This window comes from Seriola aureovittata, chromosome 21, assembly GCF_021018895.1.
Source record: "Seriola aureovittata isolate HTS-2021-v1 ecotype China chromosome 21, ASM2101889v1, whole genome shotgun sequence".
In the NCBI taxonomy this organism is placed as follows: domain Eukaryota; kingdom Metazoa; phylum Chordata; class Actinopteri; order Carangiformes; family Carangidae; genus Seriola; species Seriola aureovittata.
Window position 1 is genome coordinate 19073361 of NC_079384.1, and position 26307 is coordinate 19099667.

General features: G+C 41.1%; 1 protein-coding gene across 4 annotated transcripts; it reads right to left on the bottom strand.

Annotated features, from left to right (window-relative positions):
• Positions 1 to 4547: 4547 nt before the first annotated feature.
• On the bottom strand, positions 4548 to 24387 carry plekha1b (pleckstrin homology domain containing, family A (phosphoinositide binding specific) member 1b). Of its 4 annotated transcripts, none has more exons than XM_056366243.1 (13): positions 24307 to 24387; positions 21209 to 21394; positions 19520 to 19576; positions 18659 to 18704; positions 17426 to 17523; positions 16392 to 16517; positions 15452 to 15589; positions 15137 to 15205; positions 12796 to 12860; positions 12618 to 12681; positions 12320 to 12409; positions 10614 to 10654; positions 7321 to 7715 (listed from the first exon to the last, which is right to left on the bottom strand). In XM_056366243.1, the coding sequence occupies exons 2-13, from the start codon at positions 21347 to 21349 to the stop codon at positions 7457 to 7459; spliced, it is 1194 nt and encodes a 397-aa protein (XP_056222218.1). In that variant the 5' UTR covers positions 21350 to 21394; positions 24307 to 24387; the 3' UTR covers positions 7321 to 7456. The 4 variants fall into 4 exon arrangements, 3 of the variants coding, with proteins under 3 accessions (XP_056222216.1, XP_056222218.1, XP_056222217.1); XM_056366242.1 differs by having other exon boundaries at positions 10581 to 10654; XR_008826276.1 differs by lacking the exon at positions 10614 to 10654 and adding an exon at positions 9252 to 9427 and having other exon boundaries at positions 7574 to 7715.
• Positions 24388 to 26307: the final 1920 nt, after the last annotated feature.

Consider the following 26307-nt stretch of genomic DNA (forward strand, 5'->3'; position numbering starts at 1 on the left):
AAAAACAATCTTACCACGAGGTCCATTTAATACTTATATTATATATAGCTTATATTACACAACTCGCACCACACAGGCTTCCTCAGGTGAAGATCCATTGTCATGGAATTGTAAATGTTCCTTTTTTTCTGACCAATTTAGCAACTTCTCAACTCTGCTGGCTTATAAATTAAGATTGAAAGTTCATTCTTGGCCTTGGACACATGATTTTAAAATGCCTATTGTGAGTCATGCACGTGAAATGATTCAGAATTAACTGTAAACAGATATAAAAGGAACAAAAAGCTCCAGTCCCAGTGGATATGTGTCCCCTGCCTGCCGCTCCCCGGCCTCAGCGTCAGTTGGACAGCTCATCATTCCCGTTTATGATGTGAAGACCACTGGAGGACATTCAAACACTCTGCTCGGCTTTTCTGCGAAACCCAGAGAGAGAGAGAGAGAGAGAGAGAGAGAGAGAGAGAGAGAGAGAGAGAAAGAGAGAGAGTGTGTGTAATATCAATCTAATTCCACTCAGGTGGAGTCAGTCAGCAATAATGTTTTGATTTATGCATGTGCGTGTCTGAGCTGGAAGGATAGAGCGTGAAAAAGACAAAAGAGAGAATAACAAAGTTAGAGTTGGCCTATGTTAATGTGCAGCTGTCCAGCCTGTACAGAGCGTGCTTGTGTATATGTCTGAGGGTGTTTGTATATGTGTGTCTGTCTCTTAGATGACTCAGGCCCCCCTCCCATCCATCTGTCAGAGCCGATCTGCAACATTTAGTTTCCCTGCTGCATCATATTTGTGGTTTCAGATATTGGCTGCTAGTGAGTGATCACAAAAACTGCTGCTGATTTTGGTCAAAATCAAGACAAACAATGACTAATCTGACATTTCCAGATCCGACAGTCAGATCAGCACAAATCTACAACCGGTAACGGATCAACTAAGGAACTGGAAACACTTCTTCCTTTAAATCTCCTGTCATATCATCATGAGATTCCTGGTGAGGCCTCCTTCTGCTTCCGTCTGCGATCACCTTCGCATATGCAAGTCACAAAAGCTTTGACTGGCGACATGTCTTTCTGCAAGGTCACAGTATTCTCATACTCACAGCTTCAAACAAACATCACTCATTGTCAAATGTGTGCTAACCTTTTCTTCTGGACTCCTGTTTGGTGCATTCCTGTTGGGTCATTCTCTTCTCCGGTTGCTGCCAGGTCTGTGAGGGTTCAGTTCTGTGTGGTTTTGTGGTTTTAACTTTTCAAGGTGGCTGGAATACGTCTGCTGAGGTGCAGGTACATCAATCAATACTCAAGTGATTAAAACACAATACCTGGGGTTAGTATTTTTTATTACACTAATGTTGATGCACTAATAATAATAAAGCAGGTTTTGGTTTGATGTAGAAGGTGTTTGACTGGATTTAGTGCAGCGTGGCTCCAGAGCAGGATGTCTTACTTGCTCTTAAGTCCTTACTGGCAGGGTCGCAGCTCGTCCTTAAATCTTCAACTGGCAGCACTGGTTGGTTTCTGTCTCTCTTCCTTCTGGAACACAAAGTCTTTTCTTCTGAAGTCTATTAGCAGGGGCCCACTTAAAATATAAACTCAGAGCCAGAGCCTCCCTCACTCCCATTTGTCATGTTAGTTACTGAGCAGCGGTGGCTTCATTAGACAGATGAGAGGCTGGTGCTGATGATGCCTCTTTATACTGCTGAACCTAAATCATGGGGCGGAGATGGCAGGTTGTGCAACAGGATAAAATTTTTTTTTTAAAAAGCAGCTTTCTTGTGTTTCAGCAGGAGTGTTTTAGATCAAGACTGTGCAACAGACTGTCATCTGCTTTGACAGAAAGAGAACTTATCTTTCTGAGAAACAGTCCATCACAACTCAGGGCCTGCATCCTAAGAAGAGGCTGATACTGAGGACCCAATGCGTCATGCAAAATAGTCTGAATGTCTGACCCCAATGGAGGAAGTTTTCCATGAACCCTGGGACCTTTTTGGAAACTTGGGAGTTATGTCATTTTGTTTGGTTAAAACCAACAAGCTATAAACCTGTTAATTACTGGCTTTTGAGGTGGTGGTAAACAATTTTCTTAACCTTTAGCTTCCTTTAACCATAATCAATGACAGCTGTTGATCAGAACCTGGTCTAACTACAAGTTTAAAAGTTCTACATGTAGCAGCACCTCCCATGTTTTTGACCGAGTTTCTGACTGTGTTGTCGCCATAATATTCAGAAATGACTGAAATTGATAAATAATGAAAAAAAGAAAAGAAAAGTCAATGAAGTGAACAGAATAAGCTCTGCAGATTCCTGCAGGACTCTATCTGAACAACAACAGATGAAGCGCATCCTGTGGAAGCTTCCACAATCACCTAAACATTGCAGCCTCATGTAAACTGATGTAGGCTGATGTGTGTTTTCTGCACATCAGACCCGGCTGAGAAGCTGCATCTTTCATTGACAGTCTTGTATCCAAACTTAAGCTGGGGGCGACTCTCAGAGCTCGCTTATGAGGAAAAACAGGCACATGAGCAGGACGACTGAGACCGGGGCAGGACTCTCCAAAAGAGCCATTAAAGATGATGCTCTGTGGTTTTGGACCCTGGTGGTCTTTGGCTGAGCCGATGGACCGACCCGAAATTAATCTTGGTCACGTTAACCTTTGAATATATTTGGTCTTAAAACTCATTTGAGAAAGTGAGTCCTACTCCTACAAAACAGCATGACATATTTACTGAACATGAAAAAGTTACAGTCAGATTTAGTCTTCAGGAATCACTGGCTCTTAAAAAGGGAAATAAAAGTAGGTTGATACGACTCTTACAGTGGAAACACTATGTTTCATAGAGGAGTTCAGTTGAATGATGTGAGGTCAGCGTTACAAAATATAAAGTCCCATTGCTCTTGATTTTACTTCACTTGATTTATGTTACACTCCAGATATTCTGTATTTCAGCAACAAAATGAAAGGTGGAGTTGAGGGTTATTTTCCAAAACCTGCAAATGCATTTGGAGATTAATCACTGTGTGTCTCAACACACAAAAATGCAGATTACTTGTTTGCTAGACATCCAGGAGACATGTTCAAAACGGAAGAAATACAGTACATTAGATGCAGGATGTTTGAAACTGATTTGTTTCTGTATGAAGAGAAGCTCTCAGTCTTCACCTCTAACATTCACTGCTGATGTGTTCTGTCACTGTAACATTTTCTCATATCAAACTCAAACTGTAGCTGCTGGAAACATCTGGACGAGACGTCATTGTCTTTATGTTTGGCCGGTTTCTCTCAGAGAGTCATGGAGGGGAGTTTCTCTTAGAGGTCTCAACAGTCCACACGAGCTGAACCAGATTTGGAAATAATCTAACAGAGGTGACTGTAACAGCTGGAGAGGAGCAGATGTGACATAATGAGGTGAAGGCGGTGTTTAGACGTATGAATCCTGGTAACGGCCTTGGTACCTTTACATAAATGACCCCCATATTTGTCACACTAACACACACACATGTGCAGACATAAATAATATAAATATTGCCGGTTTTATTTGACATTCACTCTCTCACACTTAGGTTGTGTTTGCTCTTGTTTGAGACTTGGTTTAATATTTTAGTTTGTATAATTTATTTGAGGAGGTAGATTGTTTTTGTATATTTTTTTTATTTCTAAAGCTGATGGTTATGTTTTGGTTTATTCTGCAACCACTTTGTAGAAGCTGCAGAATCATCAGCGCCAAAAGAAGCTGTGTTTAAAGTGTCCCAGCATCCACTCACATAAACGTCTCAATCACATTCTGCCTCAGTGATGTTCATCTTGTGCAACCCCTCGAGGTGTGGGACGTGACTGCAGCCTGTTCCGGTGTGGTGAGATGCTCAGCAGCTGTCGTCCACAAATCATGACCTAATGACCAATAAGCCGCCTCAGAGGAGTTCATTTGGAGAGCCTCTATCCGATGAGACAACAGCATGAAGAATGGAGGCTTCCTCCAACTGTAAGTCAGGACACACAGCCTGAAATAAGAGAAATATGAGAGGAGATTTATAACATTTGGAAACAGTGACACCTTGTGGACTCACACCACTACTATTTACTAATAATACTTTGTACTTTTACTTCAGAGATCTCTTCAGTTCAGAACTTGCAGTATTTTTGTACTGCAAGATTGCTACTTTTACTTTTAGAATCTGAATACTTCCTCTGACACTGTGCTGCTGAAAATACTCACTTGAGTACTGAGTATGTATTATTACTGCTGAAAAAGGTCCCCAACAAATGCAGTATTTCCCCATGTTTGAGTAACTTATGTTTATAACTGCAGTGTGCAGACATTTTAGGAAATTACTGAAAAATATTAAACGATGTTTGTGAGCCATTTAAAGATTTACATCTTTAGTAAGAAGTATCAAGCTTGGATCTGAGTCCAACAGGATTTTTCTTTTGAATCTAAAATTTGACATCAGAAACGACATTTCCATTCATACCCAGGGTGAACTCAGCCCACGTGTCACTGCTACTCTCCTTACATCCACCTGTTGCCAAAGAAGACACCTGAATCCAGTTCTAATTACTTTCAAATTTCTTTTAATAAATAGAGCACATGGTCTTAGAATCAATTACACACTAAAAAGGGTCAAAACAGCTCATCATGTGTTTTCTTATCAACTCTTTAGAAAGAACAATGCAGGCACTTTACCCAGCTTATCTTTAACAGGGAACAGCAGGGGTGGGGGGTGGGGTGGGGTGGGGTGGCAGGTTGTGTGCATGCAACCATGCACACTTGTGTATAAAAGTCAGTAAACAACATATATACATATATATATATATATGTATATATGTAGATTTCCTCAAAACCATTTCATCTCTGTGAATAATAAAACCATCAAAACTAAAAGAACATCAGACAAAAATACCCACAACCAGTCTCCAACACAGAGTGTGCAGAGTTCAGGCCTGGACAATGGCTGCAGTGCCCGAGTCCAAAAACAACATTTACAGATCAACAAATCAACAGTATGAGTTTTTTTTTTAGTTTTTTTTTTTTTTATATGTCTCTCCACATCTTTAAACGAAACACATTAAAACAACGTCAGATGGAGTTCAAAAAAAGAAACGGTAACATGAATGTACAGTGCAGGAGTCGAGGTGAGTAAAGCTGGTGAGCAGAATGAAAATCAGCTCCTCATAACACCTTTTATAAATACCTCTTTAAGTCATTATCATACACTTATTGTTAAGTGCTGAGCCCAGATCGTCCGGAGGGTTGCACAGCGAAGAGCGGACAGTGTCATATCACTTACCAAAGTCTATGCTGAATATTGTGGCTTTGGTAAATGGCAAATTTCACCTTTTTTAATAAAAAAAAAAAAAAAAGTATTTTCTAAAAACACTTGTTTTGTATTTTGTAAATAGAAGATTTTCCAAGGCAAGGCAATGATTACGCTGAAGATGGAAAGTTGCTAATCTCTCTTTCTGACTAATATTTGACTGCTATCTGACTACTACTAAACATTTAATAAAATAAGTCACTGCTCCAGATTACTGCTGGAGATATTCTGAATGGAAGAATAAAGACTCTGAGAACTACCCAACAGGTTCAGTCCTGACGTCAGAACAAAGAAAGGCCTGTACAGGTGTAAAAGCATCTGTAACTCAGCTACCAATGAAGCCACTGTCAGCAGCCGTCACTCCACTGTTGCCTCCCATTATAATGAAACAAACTCTGTGCGACAAAATTCAGCAGAATAATTATAATTATGAACAAGGCTCCAGTCTAACAGCAGAAACTAGAAGTATCCGGATATAAAGAGGTGATAGCTTTATTTGAATGATGCTGCTGTTCAGTGAAAATCTCCTTATTTACACGTTGGTGGTGATGTTTTATCTTTTAATTTACTTTAACTCTTAGTCTCTGGACTGACCAGAAAGCGGTGCTGCAAAATCATCCACATGTTCTTGCAGAACAGGCAGCGCCGAAGGACGGTGACGTAGTGATTGCATGGTTGGCGAGCTAATAGGCTAACACGCTAACTAGCAAGTAACATACTGGGGCTAAGCAGCCAAAATAATTTGCTAAGCTGGCTGGATTGCTACCAGTGAGCTAACTACCAGTTAGCGAAGTAACCAGCACAATTGTATATTTGTACCGTGAACTCGAACCATGCTGCAGTGTGGAGTTTGTGTGTGTGTGTGTGTTTGTGGAGCATGGGTGAATAAAATCCAATGGTGTGACATAATAAGCTAATGTGATTTTTCCATCTTGGACTCTCCAGCTCTCCATTTCCTCAAAGCTCTGCCAAGATGATGGTTGGAAAATTTGTTAGTGACATGTCAAAATTCACAAAATTTGATCTGTACACAGAAGCTCTACGAGTGAATCCACTGACCGCAGTGACGGAATGAACCTATTTGACATTTTGTTGGTACAAATGCTTGTGTGACCAGAAAATCCTTAAGCTAAAAAAAAAATTCTTTTCTAAATTCTTTTTAAAATCCATTCATCAGTGTCAAAAAGACAAAGAGATCAGGAACAACAGGGTTGTTCCTTCTTATGTTTTAATAATGTAATATTTTAGTGATTCATTGTTGACATGTGACCACAGTAGTTGCTGAATAATATATTTTTGGGTCAGTAAGTTAAAAACCAGAGGACGTGCAGACCTCTGTTAAAATGCAACTTCAGTGAATCTGGACTTTGGTGCTCTAAAACGCTAAAAACAAGATCTGTATGACAGGATGATGTTCTCTAACGGAGACGAGAGAAAAGAGAAACTAAAGGTCCTCTGGCGGAAACTCAGAGTTACAGAGTTTATAATATCAAGGGGGATTGTCTTATACAATAAACTGAGAATCTGGATTAGTCAGTTCCTCAGCAGAGATGGACGTCTCTAAGTAACGTCTGAGCTGCTGCCGTAGAAAAAAACCGCACGACTGCAAACTTTGGTTTGTCTGTTTCCTACATGAATCATGAAACCGCGCCGTCATCGCGCTGTGAGCGGGTTTCAAGGTTCGTCCTCTGCTGAAACATCTCAAAACTTCACTGTACAATATCTAAGGTTTTCTATTTTCCTTTGCGTGACAACATGTTTGCCAGCAGAAATATCTTGTAAATAATACACAGGAAGACAAAAGTAAAGATAAAAACTAGAGAAGAAGAAGAAGATTCTATCACACACGTACAAAAGACTGGTCCCAGGAAGGAGCCAACTAGTCCCAGTTTTGTAGGAGGATCATTTGGCCAGTCAGGTAGTTTTTTAAGGACACAGAGCAGTCTGAGCACATGGCGCTTGTGTAGGAGAGTGTGTGTGTGTGTGTGTGTGTGTGTCTCTGTCAATCATCATCATCAAATCAGGGTAATGGACACATCCGAATTCTCAGTGGTGTGACGGTTAAGCTCTTCCTCGCCACCGCTGCCAACAAACCCCAGCTTAGCCATTTCGCTGCGGCGTTTCCACAGCGACTCGTCCTCCGCCCCGGTTACTTTGAGGACTGCACCGTCTCCTGCAGCGACAGGCGGGAGCGCGCCGAAGGGAGGGGCATCATCACGGACTGAACGCCGCTCAGCCTCCACGGAAGCAGGCCCAGGAAGTTGTCCTGGTGGTGCGTGTCCAGTGTGAGGCTGAGCGCCCGCTGAGGAGGGGCCGGAGGAGGAGTGCGGGTGGTGTGGTTCCTGGTCGAGGGGGTAGTAGAAGATGGAGGAGGATGTTGGGGAGGGAGAGGGGTGGTCACTGCGCTCCTGGAGAGAGGGAAGGAAGAGGGAGAGAAAAGTTAGAGGCAGAGGAGAGCGTCGGGTGTGAATGATGGATGGATGATGGAACAAAGCAATGCCTCTATGAACGGATGATGAGTGGATAAGTGGAGTGAGATGGAGAAGAGGAGAAAATAAAAAGGTAAAAGAGGAAACACTGTGTCAGAGTTCTTCTCTTCATTCAGACCAGAGTGTCTCATCAAACTGCATCACCTTGTTCACCAGAAAACTTTTTGTCATGAAAAGATCGACAACAAGTCATGGAGGTCTGAAGAAAAAAGTTGTTTTACTGACTTTTTTTTGTTGTTGCTAAATTGCTGTATTTATTAATTTATGATTTTTTTTTGCATTTATATATTTCTTCTTTTTTCATTGTCAAAGTTTAAAGACATCTGTATCTGCCTTAAGGCACTTCAGATCCACAAATTCCCTGAAGGAGCTACAGAGAACATGAGTCAGCAATAACCATGATTCTGGTTACTGAGAGGTTTGGAAATCCCCACATAACTATCTGTTTATTATTCAGTGCGAAAACGTCTCCAGAAACCCCGCCTTGGATAATAAGTGTTCTCATAAGGTGCTCGCAGCAATCAGATTGTATCAGATTTTTCTCCCTATGTGCTCAAACATTGGAGCGTGTATCATCCAAACTACCTACCAACTGATCAATTGTCATCATTAGCATCCCACTCTCATGTATCAGCAATTATTTTTCAAATGAGCTTTTGTCACTGATGACATTCAGATTAAGTTATGTTTGCTGGTGATCAAGGAAACATTGAGTTAATGAATTTGCTCTTGATATAAAAAGAAAATGAAAAAAAAAACAAAAACATGCAGGTCAGGCTTTATGGGTTAAACCCCTTTTAACTAGATTAGTTAACACTTACTAGTTCACCCAAGCTAAGTTGCCAATGTCATGAACTGAAATGGCTCTTTATTGGGACTGCAGGAGAAGAGGAATGTTGTGTGACACCTTATCTATTGTTGCATCATTGGTTTTAACAAAATAAAAAAAGCGTGAACAGACGGCACATAGAGCTGCAAAGGAAGAGGAAGTGACTGTGAATTCTCATTTCAATGTTTCTCAGGATAGAAATGTTTCAAGTTCCTGAAATTTTAATTTATTACCCTAAATTTTTATGTCCGGAGGACTGTACCTTTTACTTTTTTAATCAGTTAACCAATTTTTTTCTATCACAGTTTTTTTATCTTTTGTATTAATGATTCATGTCCATTCAAGATTTCAAGTGCTCCAATCTAACATTGTCTGTACAAAAGACTGCGGACACCCGAAATAACTTTGCAACTCTACTGCACAGTAACCATAAAAAATATAAACATAATATGAATTAATATGATGTGCAATTTGTGGTTTTTTTAACAACCATGGCCATGATTCCAGTTGAGATCACATGTCACCTGCTTGATTGCTGAGATATGGGGTCACACTATCCACCGAAATGAAATGCTGTGAATAGTGAGTGTCACACAAGGGTTCATGCAGTTACAAGCAACACGTACGAACGAAGTGATGCTGCAGTTGCCAAGGAGCAGGACGGGATCGAGTGGCAGTTGCTAAGGAAGCTGAGAGGCAGCGGGGCTTGGTGACTGGACGATGAGCAGCAGTGGGAGGGACAGGAAGTAGGCAGCAGGGCTCATTTGGGGAAGGTTAGTACGTCACTGTCAGACCTCACTCTCTGAAAAGCACCCACACGCATACACACACACACACACACACACACACACACACACACACACGTACATATGTACACAAACACGCAAAGGAAACACAGAAACACAACACGACAGAGGGTTAGCGGGGGAAAAAAAGAAAAGGCTCGTGATGAATTTGGTTTTGCGACGTCCTGCTGGGAGTCAGGAACTCTGTAAATGTTAAGACATGAATAATGACACACAACATGAAATGAAAAGACAAGGAATAAATGAGAAGACAGACTGTTAAGAGACTGCAGAGGAAAGTTTAGCTGGACCCAACTCAAAGACGAACGGATGGACGGCCCACATGTCAACGAAAACATGTAGAAATATCAAAAATGAAAAGAATAATGATAAGAAGCTGGGATGTCAGCGGACCGCTGTATTAATCAGTCGATGGCACATCAGTAAGACGACAATGATGCCGGGGTGGGATGAGTTACGATGGTGGACGCAACCAACAAAACAGCATTCAGGCATGAAATGTTCAGGGGCGTTGAGGAAGCACATCAGTCTGCAAGCATGAGTCGTACCTGGACCGGTACATCCCCGGTCAAAGGTCAACTAACTAAATATCTGTCATGTACTTGATAGTTGCCCAAACCAAAAGACTTTACTTTCCTCCTGCATCAAACTGTGTCCTAACAATCACGATGCATCAACGCACCGTGATGCTGCAAACACTTGCGAGAATCAACCTTTTCTCGAGGTAAATAAAGAAAGGGTTTCAGTTTGTATTCTGAATAAAAAGCAAACTGTGAACGGACAAAAAGCCGTTCGTTAATGCAGGTGGAAATAACAGAGTTTTTACCCACTTTCAGGAACAAACTCTCCAAACAAACTCTGAAGGTATTTGAGAGGAAACTCAAATACTGTTCACCCAAATCTACAAACTATCTACCTGCTGTTAAAGGGTGATTTCACTGCTTTAGCAACAGGCGGTGAAACTATTCAAACCTTACAGCTAGCAGCAGCTACAGGCTGGACAAACACTACAGGGTTCACTCTGGCTTTTCTGCAAAACCAGAGAAGTCCTGTGGTGTGAAGGGTAAATGCTCGGTGAGGAGAGGCTGGTTGGGTGGGGGGTGGGGGGGGTGTATAGGGAGGTCAGAGAAAGGGCACGGGGTCACATACGTGCTGCATTCACCACTGCAGAATGGCGTATACCTCTGTATACAAGGGCTGGACAGCCTTCTGGCCTGACGGATCTAAAAAAACAACAGTTTACAGCAAAGCTCAGTTACAGTGAGGTGAAGAGCCTCTTTCCAAAAATACCACACATCCATCCACAGAGGCTTCGCTGCCCTGGAGGGAGTCCAGAGAGGAAGAGGAGTTATACCATCCTGTTAAATCCCTTCTCACACCTTACCATTACTACACAACTAGTCTGCATTGACTTTTGTTTGTGGGCGGAAATGTAATGCCACCCAGATTATAAATGTCTGCATAATGTTGCTGCTATTTAATAGGGTGTTAATATATTATACGATGGCGGAAAGAGAGTGTTCTCTTTTTATCGGCTGGATGGTCTGCATCATTCATCAGATTACTACAAGGCTCTGATATTTGGTCGTTTAAGCTGTTGACAGCTCATCCAACCTGTTAAAAATAGTAAAAGCAACATTAACTGCAAGGTTGACAAAGATAGTGACAATATAAAGTTTAAAAAGTAGTAAAAAGTGATAGTACCTGCTATAAAGTGTCCAAAATCTCCACATATTGAAAAGTTAAGTGCTGCAGTCCTTTAAAATGTCCTGAATCAATACTGACTACACTTACTACTTTGTTACAAGAATATTTTTTCAATCTTATCGCATGATTATAAACAAAACCAAGACATATTAAATGAAATCCATTAACAAGATCTTAAGATATCCAGCTAATCAACAGACAAACTAACAAGCCAAACTGCCTCGGTGGAGTTAAACGTTTCTGGCCGGTATTACACTTCAGCCCAAAACTGTTAATGCAGACTAGTTGTCTCTTAATGTAATTTGTTTTATTCATACTTTGCATTATAACTGTGATATCTTTGTTTCTTCTGGTGGATGGTTCTGTGGTTTTGGAAGCAAACTCTTCAAAGAGAGAGAAGAGACTGAGGGAGGAGTCAGAGCGGAGAGAGATTGGGAGAAATATTAAGAGCTCTGTGTGTGTGTGTGTGTGTGTGTGTGTGTGTGTGTGTGTGTGTGTGTGTGGTGTGTGATAAACAATTTGTGTAAAGAAAACTGAAACACTTCAGTGTATGAAAACACTCTTCAGTCATCATCATCATCAGGGTGTGAAAATCCTGAAAAAAAAATCCACAAAACATTGATTCTGTACAACATGTGAGGAAACATGTACATTATATCAAAATGATCATTTTATTCTCTGAATACATGAAACTAATCTAATTAAAAAGTTTCATGTTTTAAAGCTGTTTGTCTGCTGCAGTCATTTCTTCTGCCACAAGATGGAGCAACTTCACCTGATCACTCATAAACAACACGGAGCTCTTTGTTAATTTAGAGTGGTGGGACCAAAGAACAACAGTTTGACCAATCAGAAGGCAGGATTCAATAAAACCATATAAGAAGATGCATTCTATCTTAATATTATCTTGCTTGGGGTGCGCCGTACTTTATGTGAGTTGTTTTTTACTCTTTATATGTTCACCTGCTGTTGAATTGCAAATTGAAAAAAAATAAGTTCTACAACAAAAACATAAATTTCTTTCTTAATTCAGGTCAGTTTTTCAGTTTCAGCCCCACTTGAATTCTTATGTGAAAACCGTGTCTTGTTTTGAGTATTACCTCTTTTTCAAGTAAAATTTTACCAAATATATTCAAATATATTCAAAAGGCTCTTTAACAACATTAGAACAGGACACCTACAGTGTTTGCTGAGCGTCCGGGGCCTCGCTGAGCCACAATGGCTCCTGAGATGGCCTTAATCCAGCTGTGCATGTCCTCTGGACTGTCAGCCTGACACACAGAGGGAGAGAATGTCAATGCATGGTTTTGCTTTGTTCCATTGTTAGTCAATGGTACATTAGAACATCATATTACCGCCGCAGCACTTATGATATGGTGACTCTGTAAGTTAAAACGTACATATAAAATGCTTCTAATGAGTCAAACTACAGGAAAATATGTTTAGAGAAGAAAAGAAAACGCTCTTCATGTGTGTTACCTGTATGTAGAAGGTTCTGGAGCTGGTGACCATCTCAAACAGGTTGTCCCTCATCATCAGCTCACTGCAGAGAACCGGACAACAGGTTTTTAAAATCACCTGCGATGTGATGACCTGAATTCACCTAAAAAGCCCTGAGAGCAGCACATGTTCACCTGCTAACTGAAAACTTACTGACCTCTGTTTGCACTCCTGAACTTTGTGGATCTCCTTCAGCGAGATGACTCTCAGCGCCTCCCTCTCCTGCAGGGAGGAGAAAACAACACATTTCTCTTAACAACGAATAAAAGATGCGTAATCACAGATCTTTTCAAATCTGAACGACTCATCTAATCTTTTGTGAACTATATTTTCTATTATGTTTATTGTTTTGCTTTTCTCGTCTGGCTCAGCAGGAAACCTTCTGCAATATACTTTGCGCCTTTGTCACTTTCTCCTGTGAGACGAAAGATCAAACAAAAGTCTGCAGGTGATCCAGACGTGAATATGTCATTGTAAGGCATCGTGCAGGACAAAAGCAAGAGGATGGACAAGTTTTCCACGGTTTATAATGCTTTCGACAGCAGCCATGAGGGAACAGGGACAGAAAACAAACCCATTTGTCCAACAGCCAGATCCTTTATTATTCAGAATGTGTAACGAAAACCATCTGGCAGAAATTCAACCCAAATCTAACATTAGTAGGACGTTAAATTTGGCTTAATCAAATGAATTAAATACCTGACATATCAAGGTACAACACAAAAACCTGTAAATCCACTATTGCTGTACTCATTGCTCACAATTACATGTAGAACCAGAATCCAAACTGGCACTGGTAAAAGAGATGATGATGATGATGATGATGCACTTTCCCAGCTTGTCCTGCTTACCAACACACAGCACTGCTGACTGGCTCAGCATTGGCATTCCTCTGCTGGTTGCTGACTCATCATAGATGGTAACTTACAATTAAAGGCTATTTAAAGAACTTTCATATGTGCGGTGCACCACATTTGATTTTTCCTGTCTCTTCTCAGATGCTGTGTATGGGGCATGTCATTTGTATGTAATTTTTCTGCAGCTGAACTTACAGTCATATTTTTGTTCGTACTGTAAGTATATTTTTTGGGGCTTTTAATGCCTTTATGATAGCACGGTCGAGAGAGACAGGAAACGGGTAGGCGGAGAGAGGGGGAGTGACATGCAGTAAAGGGCCGTCCGATGCGGGACTCGAACCGGGGCTGACTGCAGCGAGGACTGTAGCCTCTACACATGGGGCGCCTGCTCAACCCACTGCGACACTCGACGCCCCGTTTGTACTGTGTTTTATAATAAACTCAGGCTATATTCAGTTTGTTTGAATAACATTCATGTGTCATTCGTGTCCTCACAGTTGTAATTGGCAGTCAGCTGTGGAATGAAGAAGTGGTGTGGACTTCCCTTGTTAGTTAACTCTCCTCACACTTCAGGATATTTTCAGCTTATTTGAATGACACAAATATAGAAAATGTTCAGAATCACTCACACATTCACTTCTCTTTATACAACAGACACTCAATATATTACTAATAGTTCACTACTACACATCTTATTGTCATCACTTGACGTGTAGTGTTACACAAACTATAATTACAGCATGTATTAAATGCAATGCATCGTGGGATTTGCAGAAAGTGGTGTAGATACCACGGAGGTGATTAAATTTGTTCCATTGTCATTATCACTCTACATACATGATTCTGTTAATGCCTACAGTGGAAAATATAGAGGCAGGAGCACACATCCAGTATGCACACACACACACACACACACACACACACACACACACACACACACACACACACACACACACACACACACACACACACACACACACACACACACACACACACACACACACACACACACACACACACACACACACACACACACACGCAGGGTGTGTCCATATATGTGCACAGACAGGCTGTAGTTAGGACTCGCTAATCTGTCCACATGAGGATCATATGAGGAGGTATTCAGGAAGCATGCTGCTACATGCATGTAGGGACACACAATTCCCTGAAGGCAAAACAAGCCTTACTGCACGCACACACGCACACACACACACACACACACACACACACACACACACAGACACACACACACACGGTTTTATTGTAGTATTAACTTCTAATAAGCTGTGTGTGTGCGTGTGCGCGTGTCTGTGTGTGTGTGTGCGCGTGTCTGTGTGTGTGTGTGTGCGTGCGTGCGTGCGTGTGTGTGTGTGTGTGGGGTAGGGTTAAGGGTAGGTTGGGGTTATGGGCTTGGGAATGCATTATGTCAATGAGTGTCGTTATAAACTACAGAAAGACCAGCGTGCATTTGTGTGTGTGTGTGTGTGTGTGTGTGTGCGTGTGTGCTCATGGTTAAGTGTAAAGTAAACCAACAGTCAGTGTGTTTACATGCACTAAAATAACCTGGTTACAGCCACTTTCTGCAGATGACATGACATGATCAGTTCACACAGTAAAAACCTCTACCACACAGTTTCTCACCAGGTCAGATTTGTAGTAGCTGACAGCATTTTCATCCAGCATGAAGTACCTCCTCTTCCAGTTCTTCATCTGAGGGAGAGGAGCAGATTGATCAACGTTGTTGTATTTCTTATTTAACATCAGGAATCATAAATGTCCATGTGAAGGTTCAGGGGAACCTGGACAGTAGGTGTCATGATGCTATCTTTCTCTGGACGAAAGTGTTGGACAAACCAAATAAAAAAACATAATCCATAGATCAATCAAAAAACGTGTGTGTGTGTGTGTGTGTGTGTGTGTGTGTGTGTGTGTGTGTGTGTGTGTGCGTTTTCTCACCACAGCTCCTTGTTTGACACAGTACCCGGCCTTGATGAAGGCCTGGTCCTGGGCTCCTCTGGACAGGAAGTAGGGCAGCTGATTTTGACACCGCTTCAAACCTCCACGGTCCGCCCCATTCTGCCCCTCCCCCTGCTCCTAAAACACACACATGCACACAAATATACTGTATATGGAAAATCATCTCAAAATATTCATGAAACAAAGCACTTGCACACTTATTTATAAATCCAGTAAATACAGAGCCATTCTCTTTTTGCTCCATTTTTGGTTTCCACCAGCTCTTGAATGAAATATCTTGCTCTTTAGCTGCTAAAAGCTCCACTGTGTTCACCAGCTAGTCTCAAACTTGCTGTCTAAAATTTGTACTAGGTATTGTACAGTGTGCAGTGGGTTTTCATCTGCTGTACAACCAAAAGAATGAGCTGAAAGAAGCTAAGATGCTACATAGAGCTATGTTATTATAGCCTGAAAATGATTAGCATTGTGCTCCTATAGCACAGTCAGAATAATAATGAACAGCTAAATAAAAAATGATCAAAGTCGATGCAGTAGAACCAGAGATATCTTCTTTTTTTTTTTTCTCCATTTGTTCTTCTTCCTTATCAAAACTCGGCGCCTAAATTACCCACAACACAACTCAACTGCTGACAGTCTGGTTTGGAGATTCAGGTGCATTATGCTAGTAGCGGTTAAGGTCCCTTCGAGCCTCTCGCACTGGGCAGAGAGGAGGAGTGAGTGTAGATGTTTACTTTTTTTCACCGGACATTTTTAAAAGTCGAAGTCTTTCAGTCATAAAATTCAGACCAGCCGTCACTTGTCTGTGCTGATGCACGCTCGGTCACGTGCCTGTGGCTGCATACCAACACAGACAGGACTGAACCTGCTGCTAATACACCACACGCCGCAGTGTGTGTGTGTGTGTGTGTGTGTGTGTTACCTGTGTAGCGGTGATGATAGGAACTCCTCCTATGATCTCAGTCTTGTAGGAGATCTGTTTCATGGCTCCAAGTCCTTCCTGGGAAGTCTCTGCATGGGCGGCGTGGCCCTCACCTGGCTTTGGCACCTAAAAACACAACGAGACATGAACCGCAGCCCTGTCTGTCAAGCACACGGTCAACACCCAAAGGACTGAAGAGTTTTCCTCTCATCAAGGAACTTTAATCTCGTCTTTGTCTCTACACTGCACAAAAATCAGCATTTTCTGGCCTTTTTCTTGATGTGTTTTAACACACAGTCAATGTTAGTTAGTAGGATCCATTGGATCATTTGGTCTTTTCATGGGATCTGTTGAAATAATTAAAAGATTATCCTTCGCCACACTGCACTGAGACATGTTCCTACATTATCATGAACACAAATACCGTAATTTATTTTTGACTCAGTCCCACACACACCATCCTGCTGCCAGAAATACCCACTACAGCACCAAATGTGGATTCTTCCGCTGCTAAACTAGTCCCTAACAAATGCACTACTTCCTCCTGTTTGACTAACATCTGCTGACATCTACAGTGTCCAGCTCATTTGGGAAATAATTGAACCTTTTAAAAAATAAAACTATATATTTAAGATTTCAGTAGGAACCACAAGACAACCACTATCCACGGCACAACTGTGTTTCTCTAATGTTGAACAAAGCTATGATTAAAAGGAAACTTTAAAAGCTGATTACAGTTTGAAATAATACTTCAAGCACCAGAGATTCCTGACACTCCTCCGCTGATCACAGGTCACTGCAGCTGCAGGTGAACATGAAACCATGGCTTCCCTGTTCTCTTTCCCTTTACACTCTGTTAAGCCTGAACTCAATCTCTCTGGCCTGATGGGTGACTTTCCATCTGCTGCAGCCTGAGGCAGATGACAGAGCGGCCCACAACAACGGGAGAAACAGGGTCACCTATTGATCCATCTGTGTGTGTGTGTGTATGTTGGTATGCGTGTGTGTGTGTGTGTGTGTGTGGGGGGGCTCACAGTAATCTTGGTGGCATTGTTGAGAACACTGATCCATTCCACCAAATCCTGCTGGTCGTTGGCTTGCAGATAAAACTTCCTCATTCCTGCATTTATAACTTCAGAGCGAGAGAGCGAGAGAGAGAGAGAGAGAAAGAGAAAGAGCAAATGTGAGATGTAGATGTGCCGGTTGTTACCTTCTCCTTATTGTGAAACATTAGACTAGAAAAGGCAAGAGGAAGAGGAAAATTTCATGCAAATCATGTTCTAAAAATATCAGTTTGTTTCTGGATTCTCAGAGGCAGAGGATGTGTGTGTTTGTGTGTAACATCCCATCCAGATGCAAATAAACACACACACACACACACACACATATATACACACACACACACACACACACACACACACACACACACACAGGTCAGGTCAAGGTTATTGTACAGTTTCCTCCTATTGAGTGACAAAGAGCTACTGCTGGCCACCAGAGGAAAAACAACAAGTAGCGAGGGACAAAAGAGAGGAAGTAAACCTAACAGGAGAGGAAAAGAGGGAGGGACGGAGGAATAAAAAGGACAAGGAAGGGCAGAAGGGGAGAAACAAGGAAGGAAGGAAACAAGGAAAGAGTAGGTATGAAGGAGACTGGAGAGGAAGAAAGGAAGGAAGGGGGGGGTAAAAGAAAGTGGGAAAGAAAAGTGTTCACTGCCAGTATGTGGACACCTGAGAACTGCAGCCATATATGAAGGTTGATCTCCCGCTGTAACAGCCTCCATTACTCTGTCTCTCCGCCAGATGTTCAACCTGCTGCAGGGATTTGCTCCCATTCAGCCATAAAACCATTAATTAGCTCCAGCACTGATGTTGGCTGATAAGGCCTGGCTTGCATGTAAGTTGGTGTTCTAGTTCATCCCAACAGTGCTGGGTGGAGCTGAGGTCAGAGCTCTGAGCAGGACGGAGTCGTCCACACCAAACTGGGAGAACCGTTTTCTTTACCGCGGTGGATTTGCGCACAGGAGGAGCACCGACATGTTGAAACAGGAAAAGGCTAAACACAAAACTGCTGCAACAAAACTGGAGGCTTGCTACACTCTCCGATATCGTCGTATGTTGTGGCTTTAAGAATTCAGCTCACTGGAATTCAAGGGAAGCAGTATGTGGACAGAGTTATAGTTCAGGTGAAAAGGGGAGGAGAGGGAGCAAATGTGGAGAGAGAGAGAGAGAAAAAAAGGTAGGAGAAGAAAATGAAGGTGAACTTACCAAAGCAGAACTCTGCCTTTGGTCTGAGTTTGGTGGCATCACTGACCTGAACAAGAGAGTGGAGTAAAACTTGTATGTCAAACATGGCAACCTTAAATCTCTTCTTAAAACCTCTTTTCCTCGGCTTTGGACACAGTCTGAGATGTTGCCTTTTTATAGATAAACTGCTGTTGTTTTTACACGTTTTATGTCTTTTTGTACTTTTAATGTGAGATTTTTTGCTTGTGTTTTATGTCTTTTTTTGTATTTTATTGTTATTGTAAAGCACTTTGGTCAACAGTGTTGATTTTAAAAAAGTGCTTTATAAATAAAATTGGATCGGATTGGACTTCCAGACTGCAATCAATAATAATAAATACAGAAATATGCAGCAATAATATACTGTATATGAGTGTCTATGCAAACGTGTAAGAATTGTGGGGTGCTACAAATGATAGTGAACCTCATTATTTCACTTTTCTATTAGATGTTTTTGTACAAGTTGATATGTTAAAATGAATAAAAATTTTAATGACAAAAAGAAATATGCAGCAATAAAAATGATCAAAACCATCAGCAGTGAGAAAAAAAAGAAGAGACCAGAAACCAGGTCACTAGTCGAACCACAGACCAAATCAGTCCAATATGCTCATGTCAGTATGCTAACCACCACACCCATGACACAGCTGTCACATGCTAACGTGCAGCTGTTAGGCATGTGTAATCTCTACGGGGATCACCATCTCAGTTGGCATCTTAGCATGCTAAAATCGCTAATTAGCTCAAAATATACAGCGAGAATGTGAGCAGTTTTGCAGGTATTTGATCATGAACCAAAGTGTTGGTGAGACATGTGAGATGTGTGTGTATGTGAGGACTGACCTTGGAGATGTAGGTGAGTTTGAGGGATCCCACCCTGTCTGTACCTTTAGGCAGATTCTAAACAAAGGAAGACAAACACATCATTATTTTCTTAGTGATGATATTTAATTAGCAGTTTTACAGGTGGTATTTTTTTTTCCATGAAACTATATCATATGATATGATATGTAAAATCATGTAGTAAATGTTGAATGCAATTAACTTCCACTGTTAAGGTCTTCACGCTGATAAAACAATAACATCAGATCATGAAAAACAAACATTTCCTGACAGTGTATAAGGCAAATCCCAGCTAAACCTGATCAGCCTAAGATCAATCTAACTTTCAATAAATGTTTGAAAAATTTAGAGCATCAACTAGACGCTGTATCTGAGGGTCAAAAGTACACACAGCTTCATTCTAAGGTGCCACAGTCTGACAGCGCTGGGAAACACTGGCCCACAGGCTGTTTCAGAGATGTTTTCATTCTCTCATGGAGACAAATGTGGAGAGGAAATATAAACATTTACAGAGTTCTTGGCATCAATACGATCTACGTATCTCTAAAGATAATATTAATATCTACAGCAAATATTAGTTATCAGCCTAATTCAAACATCTCTGGCAGCAGCTGCCAAAGATCTGCATGAGCCCCACCTGCTTTCTCAGTGAAGATGCAATCAGATGTGTTTGAGGAAATCCCCACTGTGGGAAATACAAATACTACTGCTATTAACCTTTTCAGTTTCTGTTCTGGTTCCTGTTTGTCTGCTTGGTTTTGACACAGAGGTTCCGTCAGTCAAACCAGTCAATTGTGTGTGATAAGGGCTTAACCAACGTGTCACACACCTTTAAAAAGTGTTGACCAATCATATTAAAATCTGAGTTCAGTGTAGTTCTGTCCTGTGAACCAACAACTTCCTCTTTAGATCTCTTTCCTCCGAATTCTTTGAGGCTTTCCTTTCTGTGTTGAGGCCTTTTTATTATATGTCATAATGTTGACACATAATGTTTAGTTTGTCCGTTCTGGGCTCCTGTAGTAACACGGTGGCGCAACATAGCGAGCTCCATTGAAAGAAGACCCGTTGCCTTTGTAGATATAAAGAGCTCATTCTAAGCTTTCACTGATCCTACTAACATGTATTGGGTGTATCCAATTCCTCTGAGCCACAGGGGTCCATTGTTTCCAAAAACTATTAAAAACACATCAGTGAGCCGCACTGTTGCACTGGGTGACATGTTCCTTTATTAAATTGAACACAAACTAGTTTATTTTGCTGCTGCCACAAATTTTCAGCACCGAATGTGTGAAACGCACTATTTCCTCCTGCTTGAGTTGGTCTGCAAAAAAATAACAGGTTTGATCCTGAGTGTCAAAGACATTTGAGAGCTGGAAGCTCCAATTCATACTCTGTAATAATAATTCATAGATTCGATGTTTCCTTATTTGGTTTTCTGATATAATAGTTCATGAACGAAATGCAGCGACAGAAATAAGCAATCAAATGCAACTACATGTGGAAAAAAGGAAGGAAATGAGTCTATTAATATAACTGATGGGATGCAGTTAACATGTTACTTTTATTGAGGAGTACTGAAAATAAACAAGAAAGAAAAAAACACAATCAAAAGCAAGGAAACTTCTGCTCGTACCAGGATCCTTTCAAATGTCACCGAACACAACACAACACACACACACACACCCTCACCTGAGGGTTGTCCATGTACCACAGCAGGCTGCCCTGCTGCGTGTCCAGGATGAAGTATCGGCGCAGGAACCTGCCGCTGCTCTCATTCTCCTCGATGTCCAGGAAGCCGCAGATGCGATTCTGTCGGTCCACGTAAGGCATCGCAACCCCGACCAGCTCAGCCCGCCCTGGGGCATCACAGGAATGCTGCCAGGAGGAGAGACAGGCAATGTTCTCATTCAGAGCAACTTTCATCAGGTGCCATTATGCAGTGAGGCTGCGTGGTTGTAATAAAAATGACCTCAGCGTAGAGGGCTGCCTTCTATAGAAACATATCCTGTTCTGTTGCCATAAATAAGACGGCTTTAGAGATGTGTTTGTCCATTTTTGCCAGATCCCAGTCTTTATGTCTTCAACAATTCCTCTCACATAATCTAAATATCTCATCTCATCAACATCAGCAGACGCTTGGTATCTAGGGAGGCTTTTTTGCCCTCAGTCTGGTCTTCGGGAGATTGTCCCTTAAACACCCCGCCCTGTTTGCCCCCCTTCCTTGACTGACCTGTCTGTATGTTCAGGATCATAGTCCACTTCTCATACACTTTTCAGTTCCTACAGATGAACTGTAATCTCATTGCCATTTCATTTCAAGTCAACAAAGTGAATTACAGAGCCGCAACGATGAAACAATATCACTCATTACAGTTTCTGACTGATCTGTATCTGTGGGGGGTTGAACAACATCTGAGTGAGTAACTGTCCAGCTGCTGAGACGCATTTCTTTCAAAACCTTCAGTTCCCACTAAGACAAAACGTGTTGCTACAAGCAGGTGACCATCCAAACCGCCTGCAAACGCAGTTAGAAAAAAACCCAAAAAAACAGCTAAGCAGGCCTTGTGTTAAGGTGTCCCGGCACAGAGAATAGACTCACAATCTCAACACCTGTGGCTCCTGTGATGGATCGTAATCTTACAATGTCAGTTCAAGTTATTCAAGTTTCAGTTTCAGGTTTTAATCTTAATTCCACTTTATTGCAGAAGAGGAATTTAAAATGCAGAAAACACCTGAAATTCCCAAACTCAACAGTCTCTGTGTGTGTGTGTGTGTGTGTGTGTGTGTGTGTGTGTGTATGTGTGTTGTCTCAAACAGAGATAGACAAGGTCTAGCGCTAGTTTAAGTATGCAGGGATTAACAGAGCAGGTGCTGAGTAGATCATCGCTCTCTCGCTCTCTCTCTCACACACACACACACACACACACACACACACACACACACACACACACACACACACACACACACACACACACAGTACAGTACAGTATCTTTATCTGTAGGTTGTGAACAGACTCTCAGTGGGTTAACACTGCTGACCGCTGGGGAGTCAAGCATCAAACCTCAACCTCTTTTATCAGAATCGGGTTTCTGCACTACCACATATGGTCTGATCAAACAGCCATAGTTTCTGTCAAGATATGAACATGCAGCCAGAAACACGGTGTCATATGATTAATACGACATTTGTGTTAATGACCCCCCACCACCACCACCACCCCAAAACAACCTGTTTTAGAGGTTAAAGGGCAATAAGACCTGAGCACAAGTTACACGGAAACGCCAGTATTCAACCCACTGGACTTGATATGTGTACACTTGTTATACATGAGTGAAAAAAAAGAAAGGGAGCTCTGAATGGAGCCGCCATTAATTAAAACGCTATTGTTGTGACTTCTGCATCTGTTTCCCTCATTGGCTGTTTATTCCCACACACCACAGGACACATGATGATTTTATCCAACATGGAGGCCTCTGATTCCAATCAGCCGAGCTCAAAGGATTCTACTGCAGCTTTTGCTAATTTTGTAAATATTAAATAAAATGCCTAATGTCAATTTCATCTCCCCACATTATGGTCCAAATGTTACTTTAAGTCACTTGTTTATTCTGGTGGACAACACTAAATCCTTTAAATGTCATTCATTTGTTTGTTTTTTTACTTATACCTGCCTTAAAAATAAACCCAGTACATATAAAACATGTTTAATGATGTGATATCAAATTCCTAAAGTGATTACCTATGACATGACCTCACTCTACCTGTCAATCATGACAATGGTAGTTTATTTTTTTTAGCTGTTGAGGAACATGCCTCTGAGCGTCAGGACGAACAGTTTTCCTCTAGTGGGTGGTCAGGTTTTCAGGTATGTGTGGATGACTGGAAAGCAAATGAGCTTTGGTTTCCCCCTAAAGACCTGCTGTGCCTTACAACCCAGAACTACACTGATCCCCTGCGTATTCATTATAGGACAACTCTAAAGTGACACACAGCTACTCAAACTAAATGACATCAGAGAAACTCCAACAAGTCAGATCATTTTAAACTCATGACAGTAAGGCTGCAAATAACAATTATTCTCATTAACTGATGGTGTAGTAAGGTTCTTCAAAAGTCATGTTTTGACCAACCAACGATCCAAAACCTAAAGATATTCAATTCACTATGATATGAGTTTTATATCACAGACACATTTCTACAGGAAAATATATAAAAAGCAAATTCAGTGTAAAACAGTGGCCCAAACATATTTGAGTCTATACTGTTATCAGTCACTGACAAACTATAAATCTCTATGGTAATAACAGGAGATTTACAGGAACTTTAAAATGTCTTAAAGCATGAAACTCACCAGAGACATAATAAAGATAATATCATATGGTGTTTCTCTACATGAGGAAAGCAAAGGGAAACACAACACTTTTTCTCCATATTCATCATACTGGAATATATTAATTGAATTACAGTAATATTTGCGTGTAACAGACGCCATACTTTTCATGTAGGTCTCCCATCAGTACATACAGCCATACGTATGAATATAAGTGTAATAACCACTGTGGTAAATAAGTCATCAGTGCACAATTCCTCCCTGTGGAGATCAAACTGTTGTCACGGGCCTACAAACATCGTCCGATTTCCTCTCCCGCCTCCATTAGCCGTCTGTTCGACACTTCACACTCGTGAATTATTATTTTTTTGGAAGGATATTTGTCTGTGTACGAACACAGTCTGACCGTGTGGCGGCACACACGCTGTAAAAGCGGCGGATTGTGGGTTTACTTACACAGTTCGGCTCAGTCCGAGTCCAGTGTGGCAGCTGTCCGGCACCACCGTGAAGTTACAGGCAAAGAAACGCACAACTTCCGGTCGAGGCTTTAAAAATAAAAGCGTCGGTTGACAGAAACGTTACTTCCACGTGGACTTCAAAGTAAAACAATCTATTGTCTAATCATTTCTTGATTTTTAGCCATGAAAAGAAGCAGAAGCACGCACTAAGAATTTCTAATGCCAACGGATGAACTGTAATAATTTTGGAAATCCATCCTCAGCTAAACAATTCAGTTTGTCCAATACACTAATTCCTGACTTAATACTTGAAAAAGCAGTGACAATCCATTCAGCTGCATTCTGTGATTTGAGCTAATTAGCAAATGTTAGCATTCTCACCACAAGTATAAGATGATGAACATGATAGATATTATACTTGTTTAACATCAGTGTTTAGCTTTCACACCAGCAGTCAGATTTTTAATGACACCAGAAGGACTTTTCTGAGGTAGCGTTAAAGAAAAGTTGAATGTGACATCAGAATATTAACTCACTAATTTTGTGAATATAGGAAATGATTTGGGAACATTTCCCATACTGTTTGAATTGTTACCCCTTAAAACAAAACTACCTCTAACCCATCATCACTGGTTATGTCAATGGATTACCAACCAGTGAACTATAGGTATATATACTGTATAACTATAGATGCCTGAATGGGTAAAATTAAGCAGTAATCTAGGAGAAAAAATAAAGATTGGAGGAACATCTGAAAAGATAGATATGATTTTGTGCAGCATATATATTTGTTTTTCTCCTTTCATATCCTGACAGATGATTCACATCCCCTAAGCTTTAACTTGAGACCCCTTGTGAGGTCCTGACCCTCAAATTGAAAACCAATAATCTGTGTAAATTAAAGTACTGTATAATCATTGATGGAATGTATTGGATACCTTGAAATATTTTTTTCTTTTATTTTGAAAGCAGAAATATGGCCTCACAGTGTAATTGCTGACAACTTGATGCTGCAGTTTATCAACCAATCCACTGAGTTGAACTTTTTTTCCCTCACTTGCTTTGCAAAGGATGATGGTAAATGCAGTCCCTATAAAAGAAATAGATAATAGAGTGCACTAATGCAGAGTGCTTCCATCCACGCGGATGTCAGCGGTCAAAGGTCAGCTGAAGTACAGCAAGTACAGATTCTGTGCCTTGCTTAAGGGCACTCTGGTCAGATATTCATATTCATTCAGAGCCATCTGATTTTGATATTTTTGTGTTACTGTAAATCTGCAGATGTGTGACACAAACTTATTTTTCAAGGGAGCAATTAATTACAAAATCTGCAAAGAGCACACACACACACACACACACACACACACACACACACACACACACATACAAACACACTTCAGTGGTTTAAACTGAAACCCGTGCAGAAAAGGAAACAGCATCTTTAATGCAAAATTAGGGGACTTCCCATGGACTGTACCTACCCGGCCTTAAGACTATGTGTGTGTGTGTGTGTGTGTGTGTGTGTGTGTGTGTGTGTGTGTGTGTGTGTGTGTGTGTGTGTTAGGGTTTGTTTCTCAGCGCCTGGGTGTCAGTGGAAAGGTGTTTCCGTGTGTGGCTAGTGGCTCTTTGTGAGGATGATGTGGTGGAAAAAAAGAAAAAATAAACAGAGTAAACAGGTGGTTAACAGACAGGTAAAAAGAGAGACAGGCTGCATTCACAGTCAGCACTTTCTGATCAGTTTCCTCCTCCAGTTCTGTTCCGTTCTAACTTGTATTAAGTATCACTGTTTTATATATGAAGTATTAATCCTCATAAGAAACTTTTCTCACGTCCATGAATCTAACATGACATTTACAGTTTGTTCCTTTATAATAAAGTAGAACATCAGGAGGGAGGAGGGAGGTGAGAAGAGACGATAAAACAGAAAAGACATCAGAAGATATGAAAAGAGGAAGAATAGAAAGAGAGGGAAAACAGAAGACAAAATTAGAAAAAGGAG